The sequence below is a fragment of the Cyprinodon tularosa genome, unplaced genomic scaffold (assembly GCF_016077235.1).
Source record: "Cyprinodon tularosa strain WSP-4 unplaced genomic scaffold, ASM1607723v1 ctg1609, whole genome shotgun sequence".
NCBI classification, from domain to species: Eukaryota; Metazoa; Chordata; class Actinopteri; order Cyprinodontiformes; family Cyprinodontidae; genus Cyprinodon; species Cyprinodon tularosa.
The window spans coordinates 23,271-37,624 of NW_024038448.1; the positions used below are offsets into that span (position 1 = coordinate 23,271).

General features: G+C 38.0%; 1 protein-coding gene across 1 annotated transcript; it reads right to left on the reverse strand.

Moving 5' to 3' along the window:
• Positions 1 to 5,414: 5,414 nt before the first annotated feature.
• On the reverse strand, positions 5,415 to 13,324 carry LOC119780488 (probable polypeptide N-acetylgalactosaminyltransferase 8). Its single transcript, XM_038280549.1, has 8 exons — positions 13,097 to 13,324; positions 12,792 to 12,986; positions 9,891 to 10,005; positions 9,459 to 9,644; positions 6,521 to 6,658; positions 6,296 to 6,391; positions 6,056 to 6,223; positions 5,415 to 5,968 (listed from the first exon to the last, which is right to left on the reverse strand). Exons 1-8 carry the CDS (start codon positions 13,300 to 13,302, stop codon positions 5,834 to 5,836), a joined length of 1,239 nt encoding a protein of 412 aa, XP_038136477.1. The 5' UTR covers positions 13,303 to 13,324; the 3' UTR covers positions 5,415 to 5,833.
• Positions 13,325 to 14,354: the final 1,030 nt, after the last annotated feature.

Genomic DNA, 14,354 nt, shown 5'->3' on the forward strand with positions numbered 1-14,354 from the left:
TCCGAGCTTCTCCATCTGTTTCTGAGTCGGATGTATGTGTTCGAGACTTTCCTGAGGCTTTTCCAGCTCGTGCAGTAACCCGTGCCATTACTCGTTCTTTGGCTGTAAAGAAGGTTGAATCTGGTAAGCCTGGCTCTATTAAGAAGACTTCCTGTTTGCCACCTCTTCCTGTACCTTTGTCACTCAGTGAGTGGATTGCAGCCCAGCAGGAGGATGCAATCTTGGCTGCTCTGTTTGACAAGGTCCAGACGGCTGAACAGGACACAATAGTGTCAAGTGGGTATTTTCTACAAGAAGATCTGTTGAGTCCAAATTAGCGGTCGATGCGATGGTCCTTATTCCTGCAACCTTACAACCTTGATATTCGGCACATGCGAGGCACTGAAAATGTGCTGGCTAATGCATTGCTCATGCCATTGATGGATCAGACTAACAGAAAAATTGCTACAGAGGTCCTAGTTGGGATCCTCTGTTTTCAGGGGGGAGGTGTTACGGCTGCAGTGGGTTTCTGCCATTTTTCTTGCAGGGTTCTGGAGGCAGGCCTTCTGCAGGTGTTCCATTTTGCCCTAATTGGTGCTTGTCTGCTTTAAAAGCTGTCATACAAGCAGCAGACAGGAGGCTTCTCCCTCTTACCTTGTCAGAACCCCATTTGATTTGGTTTGGTTTGTATCCTATTGTTGGGTTTTGTTAGGTTTGTTTGCATTTGCTTGTTTCTGTTTAGTTATGGGTTTTGCATTAATCCATTTTATTTTTCCCCATTTTATTTATCCCCTTTTCATGTTTTGTTTAATATAATTTAATGAATTCAATTTTCAGTTAATAAGAAAATCCGTGTGTGGTCTCCTTTAATGTTACCCCCGCCAAACAAGCCTGGTGGACGTAACAATTGTGTTTAAGAAATCTGGTGTGTCAGGTGACTTATCTTATGCATCTGGGTCCTGACGATGGTAGATTACCTTCTATCACCCCACCATTGCCAAAGCGCTGTTCTGTGCCTCCCCATGTTGTCTGAGGCAGAGGGCATCCTGTCATATCGAGGTGGGTGATAGTCGGCTGATGTGCTAGAGGGCAGCTAGGCTTGGAGTTAGATGAATGGGGTCTTTAAAGATGATTGGCTTTGGAGGAGTTGCGGTCCCAATGTTGATAAGCTGAAACTTGAGCTAGGGACGCCAGGGTGAGAGCTGGAGGAAACAATGTGCGAGATTGCGTAAGAGGGGCTGGAGAGCAAGGCTAAGTGCAAAGCTAAGACGGAATCCCCACAGACCACCGATCCTATCAATACTGCTCTCTAATATCCGCTCACAAAATGGATAATCTCTGACTCGAACTCTCTTCAAAAAAGGAGTTTAGCAACTGCTGCACCATTCTCCTGACAACATCAGGGCCACATTCATCGGTACCGGACAATGCTGTTAGCCTGGAGGGTCTCATCCTAAAACGCACTGATAGAAACACTCTCATCTCTGCTCTTTCACAGTTAGGGTTGATGGCAAGGGTTAGTTTTCATCAGGCTTATCTTTTTGCAGTAAGACTAGAGGAGGTGGGGTCTGTGTTTACATCAACAACAACTGGTGTAAAAATGCTTGATCGGTCACTAGCTTCTGCTTTCTAGACATTGAGTTTCTAACTGTAATCTACAGACCAGTCTATCTACCCAGAGAGTTCAATTTGGTTAGCATCAAGGCTGTTTATGTCCCCCCCAGAGGGTGTTGTCATCATTGCTTGGGACTTCAACCAGCCAAACTTGAAGACTGTGCTCCCTCATGTCCACAAACATGTGGACTTTTCAACTCCACTCTCAACCAGAGTGGAGTTGAAATCTAGAGTAAACCAGTCCAGACCTGGTTTACTCTAACATCAAAGATTCATTCAGAGCAGCCCCTGCCCCCACCTCGGGTCATCCGACCACCTATCTGTCATGCTAATTCCTGCATACAAGCTCCAGCTAATCAGGGCGAAAACAACAGTGAAGGAGGTCAGAGTGTGGACTGAGGGGGCCATGGAGAAACTCCAGGAATGCTTTAACTGGAACATGTTTAAAGCTGCAGCAACCTGTGACAAAAAGATAAATATAGATGAGTATGCCACGACTGTGTCAGCCTACACCACCCGGAACATCACCACCCGGGCCAACCAATGACCCTTGATGAATGGGGAGGTCAGGACAGTGCGTGCCAGCTTAAACCGTGCCATCAGATCAGCGAAGCAGAACCGCAGCTGGGAGATCAAGGATCTTGTCCATGATGCCAGCAACACCAGGAGGATGTGGCAAGGCATACAGACGTACAGACGATCACAGACTACCACACACTGTCCCCCCCCCCCCGGTGGGTGCAGCTGATGTTGACTTCCTAAATGAACTAAACAACTTCCTTGAAAGGTTTAAGGCACTAAACAGCCATCCACCAGTGAAAGCCGTTTCACATCGGGGAGAGGATGCACTCAACCTTGACAAAGTTGAAGTGTGGAATAGTCTGGGAAGAGACAAGTCATTTAATGCTCTGAACTACCATATCAATGCATTTTTGGCAACTTTTTTTTTTTCTCCCATACTGTTTACATTTAATCACTGATGTACTTTATGGAATGGAAATGTTAATTTACTGTCTGAAAGCTGTAGTAAATGAAAATTCGTTTTGTATACACTCTGTGTATACAACATGACAACAAAAGTTTTCTAAGTAAGTCTAAGTCTAACTTAAATGTTGTATTTTTTGTAATTTAAAGTGGACTTGAGCTTATTTTATTGCAATATGTAATTTACTTTGCTGAAAAGGTTAGAGAGGAGGGTTGCAAAAACGTTCTTGTATAAAAAAGGGGAACCAAGAGTGAAAAAGTTTGGAACTATTACATTAGTGCATTCAGCAGGCATGCATTGTAATAATGCCTGCATTTCCTTCCCTCCTGTTGCTCTCCATTGTTATTCATTTTAGGTGTTTTTTTTATTTAAGTTATGTAACATTTGCAATAATTGTGTAATTTTTATCATGTTGTTGTGAAGCTTTATTGCTCACCCCAAAAGGAGTGTAAACATGTAATATGTTTATTCAGACTGTCTAACATTGTTTGTAAACACACGCCCTACTGGATTTGTGTTAGAACAATAAATTAGAGTGTGACGATGGTCAAATCGTGGTCTAACAGATAATTCTGCACATATATTGAATAAATTCACCAAAAATTCCAGTCAAAATATAACAATTTAACAAAAATCATTCTGCTCCAAGTTAAACATATAATAGTCTATAGTATAGACTTAAAAACTATAAACTAGTGAAACTCAACTAAAGTAACTACCATGTAGAGAAAGGAAAACTTATAGTTAAAAACTATAAGCAATGAGATGATGCTGGGCATGAGCAATGATGGTGGCTTCCATGATGGCTTCCTCTCCAATGTGAACCCCAGGACAGCTTACAGAAAGCGAGAAGGCACACCTCTGTAGGAGTGTCTTGTGAAACTGTCTACGGGGGAGGTATTGTAGAGCAAGTCAGCTACAGAGCAAAACTTTCATCTTCCCCATTCAATGGACATGGTTAATATAGAGCAACAACTCTAGAAAGCACAAAACATGTCAGCAACACATAAAGGGGATGGTTAGACTGATGTAAGAATAATTGGTATCAGCATCAGTCTTGAAAATCCTGTATTGATTATTCTGTAATCTGAACACGGACAAAGGATTAGGGTATTATTCCAAAGAACACAAGAGGCCCACAGTAGCATTGGAGGAGCTGAAGGGAGACATCTCAGGCGGTTGAAAAGGCCCTTTTCCCCTCATTTTTAGCCACTTGTAAAGAAAATAATCAAGCAGATGAGTTAAATATGTGGGCCTGGTTAATAAAAAAAAAGAAATGGGAAATCTCATTTGCCTTTAACTAGCAGCTTTCATTGGAGGCAGTATGATGCTGTGGGCCAAAATCTCTCATTGCCAATCTATGCTTGTCATAGAAATTGTAAAACACTGGTGGTTTTTATGGGCAGAAATCACTTACTAAAATCTCTTCATCTTTCTTGCATATGTGGCTATATATTGAGTCAAATCCTAGCTACTGTGTATTTTGCAAAAGTGATATTCGTAATACTGCAGCCTGCAATATAGAACAAAAAGCATTTTTTGAGGTGACAGCATAGTAACTTTTGTAATTATAAAATCTAACAGCTTAGGGACGCAAGGCAGCCGCAGACTCACAAATAATAAATAAGCCATTGATAAAAGTATAAAATGCTATTAGTTGTTTGCAGAGAAAAAATAGCTCTTTAGATGGTGGAGGAGCAGTGGAGGAAACTGAGCCTATCATGTAAAACACTTAAGGGGGCAGTATTAAACCACAAGAGACCCCTGAACACAAGGAAAGGAACATTAGTCTGGTTAACTGTGTCTTAGTTGCATGTCAGATAATAATTAGGGTTATTTGCCATTTGATCTGCTCAGTCTAACTATGATCAACAACAAGCTAAAAGCCATGCATGTATCTATATTTTGATCCTTAAATATTAAATATTACAGTTTAATACTGTGTGAGGAATCAACTGCTCTTTGCAGCTCTGATTTCTGCAGGTTTCCATGAAGATTGTCCAATGATATTACAAAGAATAAGAGGTTCATAACTATAGAAAGAATGCCGAACTTTACCTTAAAGGTATGGTGGAAGATGTTCTTTTTCCAGGTGGATCCTCAAAAATAATTCTGATGATATGTTTACATAAGCATATCCTCCGTGCTCGTCCCCATTTTCTCTTACCAGTGGTGAGTCAGACATTGTGGAAAACCTGCTAATCTTCTTTTGGAAAGTAAGCTTGTACGAGCGATATACACAACAACTTTTAAACAGAGCGTGCACGAGGAGAAATGGGCTCGTGCATTCTCTTACGTTTAATAGGCGCTCCCTCTCTGGAGCGGGCACAGGGTTTTTTTGTGTATGTTTTTTTTTTTTTATTGAAAAATGAAAATCCACTACTATATCTTTAAAGCAAACAAAGAAGAGCCAAGCTGAACATTTGGAGGCATATATAAGGAAATTATTTTGTCCTTGTAGTCATTTTTATAAAACAAGTTCGGTGCTTGCTCATTAAATTTCCTAACAATTATTATATTTCTTTATTAACAATGGAAGTATGGTTGTATCAAAATACTAGAGACAAGAAGAGAAGGTGGAGCTTGTATTTTTACCAAATGTTAGCTTGTTATTAAGGTATTAGTTTGATCCTGGTGATGAAGGATGTTTTATTTACATACCTACACAGGTGCGTGAGAGTTACTGTAGAAAGATGGAAGGGATGGATGTACGTTTACACCACTCCCTGCCTTCTTTTACATTTATTCAATTTAAGAAACAGTTGATAAATAAAACCCTGCTAAAATCTTCAAAAAAAGAAATGCTTTTATAGAATAAACAAGAAACATATCAGTCTTAACTTTCACTGATCTTTTTATTATGTTCAAGTTGTTTGCACATAGGATGGTAGGTACTGCTTTATGACAAGAGTAATAGTTTATTTTTATAGGTACCAGCTGGACATCATCTCAGACTCTAATCTCTGCTCCTTCACAGTTCGTTGCACAAAGCTCCACCCACATGATGCTGCCACCATTGCATTTCATCCTGGGGATAGTCAGAGTGATGGCATGGGTTAATTTTTCATCATGCTTATCTTTTTGCGGGCTATGTCATCTGATAAGAGAATCTCCCACATGATTGCTGCGCCACCTTGAGGGTTTGTGGCAAACAAAACGTCTGATGGCTTTGAACTTCCCGCTCTAAAATAGCTTAATTTAAAGAGTGCATGACTTATAGATGCTGTCTCAACTGTTCAGATTTTCTCTGTGTAGCTAGAAGGTTGTGATGAGGTGCTGAATGGTCCATCTCTGCCCGCTGCACTTCTGAAGGATGAGTTGATAGTAAAAGTTGTCTCCCTGGGCGATCTCCAAGCATCTGTCTGTGGCTTTGTTCCTAATTTCTTTGCCCTGTGAAAGTTTGAGACAACATTAATGTGATAACACCGTTGTTTCAGATGGAAAGCATTGAGGCAGTGAAAAAAGCTCCCAGCTTACTTGTCTGAAGTCCCAGTTCATGTGTAACTGGTTGACCTTTGCCACCTTGCACTCATGCAGAGTTGGGATGCTGCCAGAGCCTGGATCCACCAGGCAGCGGTTACTGCTGTATTTGTGAGATTTTATATTCCCTATGATTATTTCACCCTCGGTGTTGTAGTAACATCGCTGCAGGAAAGGAACATTTTTTACTTTTTGGACTTGGTATTAATATTAAGCTCATATCAGTATCTTTGTTACCTGTGGTTCTTGGAAGTGGCACTCGTATAAAATTGGGATACTTCCAGGAATCGCTCCCTGATCCACACACATCCTCTTGTGAAGGCTGTTCTGCAGCTGATCAGAGTGCTGTTTCAGAGCTTTACATGTGTAAATGTTATATTTAAAAGCCTATTTCTTTATGTGAACAGTGTATATTATTTCAGAATAACTGGTTTTGCATTAACCCCTGAAGATGTTCCTTACCACACCGTAGCCCAGGATATTATCCAATCTTTCCAGACTGGTGTACACGTTCTCCAGGTACCAACTGAAAGGTTTACAACTCAGGTTCTTTCTGAGTTTTTTCCTCTCTGATACATCACCAATATCAATCCCATGATCCTGTTTGTTGATATCAAAATAGTACATGTTAAAAAGCTATATTTAGGTCGAATTTGTGCCAAATTAAAACATACACCATACACTTTAGCAGATGGAATATAATCAGCTAAATATATATATAAAGAAAATATATAACAGAAAATTTCAAATAGATAAATTATTTATTGTATCAGCAAACACTTACAGTGAAAGTTTTAGACCAAACCTTTAATTTGATAATATTTATTTAGTAGGGAAAAGTAATTATTAGTATTTTTTTCCTGACAGATATGTATTAGCTTTTGATTTTGTTCTACATTGTTATATTGTATGTATTCTAATGTTTTTGTTAAGGTTTGCTTCATTTGCAGGTGGACAGGAAGTTGGGCAGAGAGAAAATAAGGCAGTAAAGGAGGCAAGTCGTGGAACACGCCATAGGGATGTGATGAGTGCAGGAAAAAGGAACCAAGGCAGGAGCCAGGTTTGAGAGTAGAACCGAGCAGAGATGGACACAAAGGAAGCAACTGGGGCATTGGACTGAAAACATATGGGTCTGATCAGCAGCATGAATGTCAGCTGTCAGGGTAAAATATGCTGTTCTTCCTTTAAATGTGAGGAATCAGGATGGAAGGTCAGTAGAATACACAGAGAAGCAGGAAGCAAGAAACAAGAACCGAGTTTAGAGCTGTTAGAATAATTGTATGTAAATTTATCTGTGTAGTGTTATAATGCATAAAGCTGTGTGCTATGTTCATGTGATCATAGCCACCTTTTCTAAAGTATACTGTGATTTGTGGACTTGCTTTTGGGGAGGTTGTTGTTGATTTACGAGCAGCATTAAACCTGCTCAACTTTGGTCAACTTAAACTTTGACTGAACCTTGAGATTTAGAGGACATGTTTACTGACACTCCAAGTTTAAGTTCCTTATCTTGCCCCCCCCAGTGCAGTCTCAGCTGTTGTAAGCAGGGAACTAGAGGGTCCACAGAGGTACTGCATGGGGGTCGCGAAAGTTTAGGTTGATTAGACTTTTTTTTATATTCCCCCCTGCACTTTTCCATTAATTGAAATTACTTTAAATACACATTAACATGAATTCAACACATTGAAATAAACAGATAAATGGAGGCAGAAGATGTCTCTCAGTCATCAATGCACACATTCAGCGACACACAGGAGCTCTTTCAAACTGGGCACCGTTTCATTCACAACACCTGTCCCATCAACCAGGAATCAGAATCAGAAATACTTTAAAAATCCCAGGGAGAAATTACTTTAGTTACATTACTCCATCTGTAATAGAATGACTATAGGGCAAGTTTGATATAACACAATTTCATACTATACATAATTAGGGAGTCCTTGGCCTGGAAACATTTGATACCCCTGCCCTGAACAACAGCATATATGTTGTCCTTAATCGGATGTGCGGAAACACATTCCATTAAGGACTGGATTTAAACTAAATCAGGTTTTTATTAAATTGAAACACCAGCCTTATGCTTTAAAGGTTGTTGTAACTAAAGCTTTGGCATTATTGGACAGTTTATTTCAGTTCTTAGTTTCAGACTCATGCTGTTGTTTGTTAAATTGAAGGCGGTATTTTGTGAATAAGGTCACAAACAAGTATCTAATCTATTAAAGTTAGGTGTTAACTTCTAAAAGCGTTTACTTTCTTTGACATTGATAGATACATGAAGCCTTGATCTATTTATTTGGAAAGACCATATTTCATATTTTCATATTTCATTCAGTTTTAATTATTACGAACAGAACTAAGGTTTAAGGATGAACAGCAGAGATATTATTTCAAAAGTTTTGTGCTTTTAACATAGCAGCCAATACTTGTTGAGGTTGCTGTAATGCTGGGATAAAAGTATTAAAATAAAGGTACCATGATTAAATAAATGTTGTGGTAAGTAACTGCAAATACCATTGATCTACCATTGTATATTTTATATATTTACTGCAACATTAAACAGGTAAATATGCTATTTAATCATGAAATCATTAAATTAAATAATTAAATGTCAATAAATTAACAATTGTACTGTTAAATAATTAAATAATGAAATCTTATCCTTTTAAAATACAATCATTTAAAAAACACATATAATTATTTCCGTCTGTATTTATTCAGAAGAGTCACTACAAAATTGTTTATAAGTTTAACTCTACCAATCAAATTATGTGGGCGGGACTAATGGCGATTATGAATGAAGTCTGGAGGCATTCTCTCTGCATAACCACACCAAGCTGTCTGCTAAAAGTTATAGAGGCATTTTTCAGCAAACTCAGAGTCTTTTGTAAATTAATGTTAACACTGTCTTTTAGTTATCTAATTAATTCAACCACTTTTCACCCAAGACACTGACTTTAGGACACAGCAAACTTGGAAGAAGTTGTCTGAACCTGCTGTGCAAAGCAGCCAAACAGATGTTAGAGTCTGTTTTGCCCTCACCCAACTTAATCAGAGATTTATTTATGCCATGGATTTATATATGTATTTCATGATCTATTCATTTAAATATTTAACATAGTCCCTTTTAACCCTCAATTAAAACAAAATGTCAATGGGAAACAAGGTGGAGTTTTGGTTAAGGAATTATATATTACAGATTAATTACAACTTAATTAGTTGCTTGGTTGTGACAGGTGGTGTTTTGCCAACAATATAATGCATTCCTAAAGACAATGATAGTTTCTGGTTTAATTGGTTAGTCTTACTACACTCATCAAAGAAGAATTAAAATACTTCCACTTAAGTCTCAATTAATCTTTCTTTTAGCCTTTGTCCAACTCAAATATCGAGCACAACTCACCTTAAGAGGAATGTTCCAGGCAATAAACACATTTTTCTTGTACTCATCCAACCAAATATCAGCAACCCTTAAGGCATTTCTCCTCATGGATGGGTTGAGATCAGGTGCATATGGTTTGTGTGCTCTCTCGATGTGAGCTATCCTGGAGCAAGGCACAACCTCCACACTTCCTCCACACAGCCACACCTGAGCAGTCAACACAGATCAGAGTTCAGCAGTTATTGTGCTAGCCCCAATTTTACAACAGTGTTTATCATTACTTAAACAATGTAAATAGAGTAGAATATAAAATCCCTTCATTGTCCCTTAATGTGGAAATTCTGGTGTTATAGAAACAAAAAGATTGGAGGAAAAATATAAATAAATAAATATAACACCTGTGTAAATAAATAAGATAAATAAATATTGCTGTTAAAATCTGCTGTCACTCACACGAATCCCAAATTCAACATTTTCTCCTCCGTAAACTGTCATGCCCCCATCAAGTCCACCGATTTCTCCAAGGAAATACCTGTCTGCTGCAAAGATGCCCATCACAGAAGGACTCCTGCACGAAAGACACAAAACAGCATGAAAAACTCAGACAATTACTTGCCTGCTGTACAAAAAAGCTGTACATAATACCAACATAGTAATAGTCACTTCACATTTGATCTTTAACCAAAAGAACTTCAAAATGCTTTTATATCTTAGATTTGAATAAAATCTATCCATCTGCCCGTCCGTCCATCCGTCCGTCAGGGTCATAGGGAGCTGGTGTGTATCTCAAGCACTTGAAAGGCGGGGTACACTCTGGACGGGTTGCCTGTCCATCACAGGCTGCTTTTAGTATTTAGTACAGTATAAAATGGAAATCAAAATGGATCAACTAGTAGAACCTGTTACAGTAATCAATTTCTTTCTCTGGATCAGCTTTTTTTTCTAGCTTTATTTTAATTGTCATTACACTGTCACAAGTACAGAGCAATGAAATTAACTCTCTGCATTTAACCCATCCCGTTTGGGAGCAGTGGGCTGCCATTGTGCGGCGCCCGGGGAGCAGTTTGGGGTTAAGGGTCTTTGCTCAGGTACTCAGAGTGTCAGTCCATAGGAGTGGGGCTTGAACTCAGAACCTCTGGATTCCAAGTTCAATGTCCTAACCACTAGGCCGCCACTCCCTTAAATACTCCCTAGACCCTATTGAGAAATCAGTCCTTTGATCCTGGAATTGTTCTTGGGGTAATAGAAGAAAAACTTTGCAGTTACCTTATCTGCCTGTAAAGGATCAGGTCTGAAACCATCACTATACCAATTTAAGGCTTTAGCAGTGACTTCTATTTGTAATAACTAAGGTTTTGGGCTAACATTCAATTTTAACCTACTGAATTAAGTGGCCTGAGTTAGATCTACTTTGGTCAAGAAAAGATTACCTAGATGCTGTTATTTAACTAAAGAAAATTATGGCACATCCATATTTGTTGTATGCAATGCATTGGCTCTGCCATCCCTGTGTTGTTGGAGTTTTTTTTTTTTTATCCCTATCTTTTACTGAGAGATTCTTGAAAACACTTTACAGAACAGTATTTTATTGTTTATCTTTTAACTCTTCACTATTCTAAGGTCCATATTTGTGTGACCATTTTTTCTATAATCTTTTTGGTGCTGTAAACATCAGAATTTCCCCATTGTTGGACAAAAAAGGGATTTTACTTTCTATTCTATTCTGTTCTATTCTATTGTTTCTATTCTATCCTATTGTTTCGATTCTATTCTATTCTATTCTAAAGCCTTTGTGTGTGTAAACCATCTAGCGGTCCTTGTTTACCAGCCTTTGCCTGACTGAGGAGAGAAAAATTAAAATAATTCTTCAACCCTTTGAAGAAAGTTAACTGCTCTGAGTATAGAGCAATGCAACTGAGTCATCCTATTCAGTTTTGTGATTTTTAGGATTTTTGATTTTAGAACAGGGGATATCAGGTAGCTAACTCGAGTCTGAGATCCAGATTTCAGGGTAGTTTCAGCGAGAATCCCTCATCAATGAAATGCAGAAAACATGATAAACAAAGGCAACAAGAAGAATATGAATTGTGAGCCAATAAAAGTTAAAATATTAACTATTTTATTCAGAGATAGATTACAAATACATTAAATTACAGGCAAAACTGGTCCTGCAGCAAAATAAGTAGATTTAGCGTGGCAGAGACCAGTAACTGCATGAGTGATAGAGAATGACAGTTCATCCTCAAAAGTACACCTGTTTGACATGAACAAAAAAGGGTGTGTCTGAGTACAGAGGTGAAATTTGCATCTAGGTGTAACCCAGCGGACACAAAAAGGACATAGCAATATATCAATGAAAAAATATAAAAGTGCAGTTATATGAGGTATGGCCCAGTTATCAGCTATTGTATTTAATCTTTACCTACTGCATTAGACAGCTTGAGTTAGGATTAGTCCACACATATTATAAACGTGTGAAGCTAAACCTTGGTTCATGGTTTATTATGAAAGAATTAAGACAATCCCTGTGAAATAGCTAAACAATTTGTATTTATTAGAGAACATGGAAGAGTGTTTATACATCTGATGCACATTTGAGCCATAGTAACAGTATAGGGCATGCTTTTCTTGTGTATGATCACATCTAAAAGTGTAACAGATTGTGGATAGCTTCAAGAAGTTCATGAGTTGTCTCATGGAGTAACTTGCAGGATAAACTTGAGTTGGGATAACTGCTATCTTAGGTATACAGGTATTTAACCACAAACTTAATCCCAGTTCAAAAATATGTCTGAAATGGGGCTAAAATAGAGTAATGTTAACCACAAACAGGCTTAAATTAGAAGACCCTCTGACACCTATCCAGGAGTCTTGATCATTTCTGTTGGCTCACACCAGAGTAATCTGTAGTCAGAGCGCAAAGTATTCATGCGGTATGAATTCTGCTCTCTCTTTATGGGGGCACAATGGGTTATGATGAAGCTGGAAAATGATCCAGTGAACATTAACAAATCCAACACAGAAACTTCAATAATAAGCCAAATAAGGGTACATAGTGGCCTAGTCAAAGCTTGGGCTTAAGTCTTATTGATATGCTATACTATGATGTTAAAATTTCATGGTTATAAAAAACTTTCCTATTAGGCTGCATTAAAACAGCTTTATTATTCAAATTTATATTTTCAATGTTTGACATTTGTGACGGAGGGGATTTGTTCTTCAGACTAAGTTTGATATATATATAACTGATCAAATGTATCCACCTGTGGTGAAAAGGTCATGACTACATTAAACCTTCAAAATCCATTCTAGCTCACTGAGGGGTCAAAGAGAAGATCTCCTTTTTCCACATACTTTCCAGGCTGTGATTCGTCCCCTTCCTTCCAGTCTGGTTTGAAGGGCTCATACATGCACCACAGAGCCCATTCAAAGCCCTGAGCGAACGGCATATATTTTTCTACATGTAGATCATCATAGTTGACCTTGTCAAACACAGGAGACACCACCACAGTCCTGTCAGCTTTGATCCTGGCCAACAAAGGTTCAGCCCTGCAGAAGATATAGTCAGCTACATGTTTTATTAAACCCAGCAGTAGATACTGAACTAGATTTACATTTATTTTTAGACAATTATTGGTTATGAGAAGTTTTGTGCTTACCAGCCCAGAGTGGCTTCAATGTGAGCATCTAAAATGGCCACAACATCTCCTGTGGCCTTCTTCCAGCCTGTGATCCGGGACTGGGACAAACCCATCTGGCGTGTGTGCCAGATTTTTTTAATAAGACCAGGCATTTCTCTGTGAACCTCACCAATAAAGTCTTCCAAAGGTTTTCCAAGATCATCTAAAAAAAAAAAGTTCTTCATTAAGGAGTACAGAGGGTACAGAGCATTTGGAAATACAGAGAAGTACAGGTTCCAAGTAACCTGAAATGAATCTGATCTTTCAAGGAGATTTTTGTTTGTTAAGCCCCAAAACCTGTGACCTGCCATCTGGGCTTAAACAAAATCTCCTGTATAAGATTAATACATGTGGGATCCGCAGTCAGGTGAACATACTAGGGTGCCTTATAACATCTTTGTATTTTTACACATTTGGAAATATTTAATGAATAGTAATACTGAACATTATAGTAATATAAAGTTAGGTGCTCCCGACTGCTAGAGTGAAAGTTAATCCTATGTTCATCCAATGATCACTCTGAAGTTCTAAAGTGTATTTCAACCTCTGTAAAATCTCAATTCAATTAGATTCAGTTTATTTATATAGCCTGAATTCACAGCACGTAATCTCAAGGCACTTTACAGAGACAATTCAAGCAGATCCTACAAACTGATTAAAAGTTTTCTATCTAAGGAAAACCAACTGATTGCTTCGACTCATTGACTCGAAGACAATCCCTCACACCAAGCATGCTTGTAGTGACAGTGGAGAGGAAAAACTCCCTTTTAACAGAAAGAAACCTCCAGCAAAACCAGACCACTCATTTTTTTCCCATTAATCGATTAATAATTGTTTATTAATTAATAAAAGGTTCCTTATAGAAAAGTTTTCACAAAATAAACAGTGAAACAAACGTTTACACTTGAGGAATTCTGGTTAAGCATATTGACAAACATGGTTTTTTTTTTATATCTATGCAAATATGTTTTTTTTTATATATCTAAGCAAAATATTTATAAATTTTTTTCGTGTTTTTTTTTTTTTTTTTTTTTTTTTTTTTTTTTTTACAATTTTGGTATACTTACTGCTCGAAGTGGGTCCCTCTGTCAGCTAAAGGCATGTTTTAGATTCTCTATACTCATGATAACGATTACTAAATTAGTTGACGATTATTTCAATAGTCGATTAATAACGATAAGTTCAATTAATTGTTTCAGCCCTAACAAACTCCATCAATCCATTTTCTTACATGCTT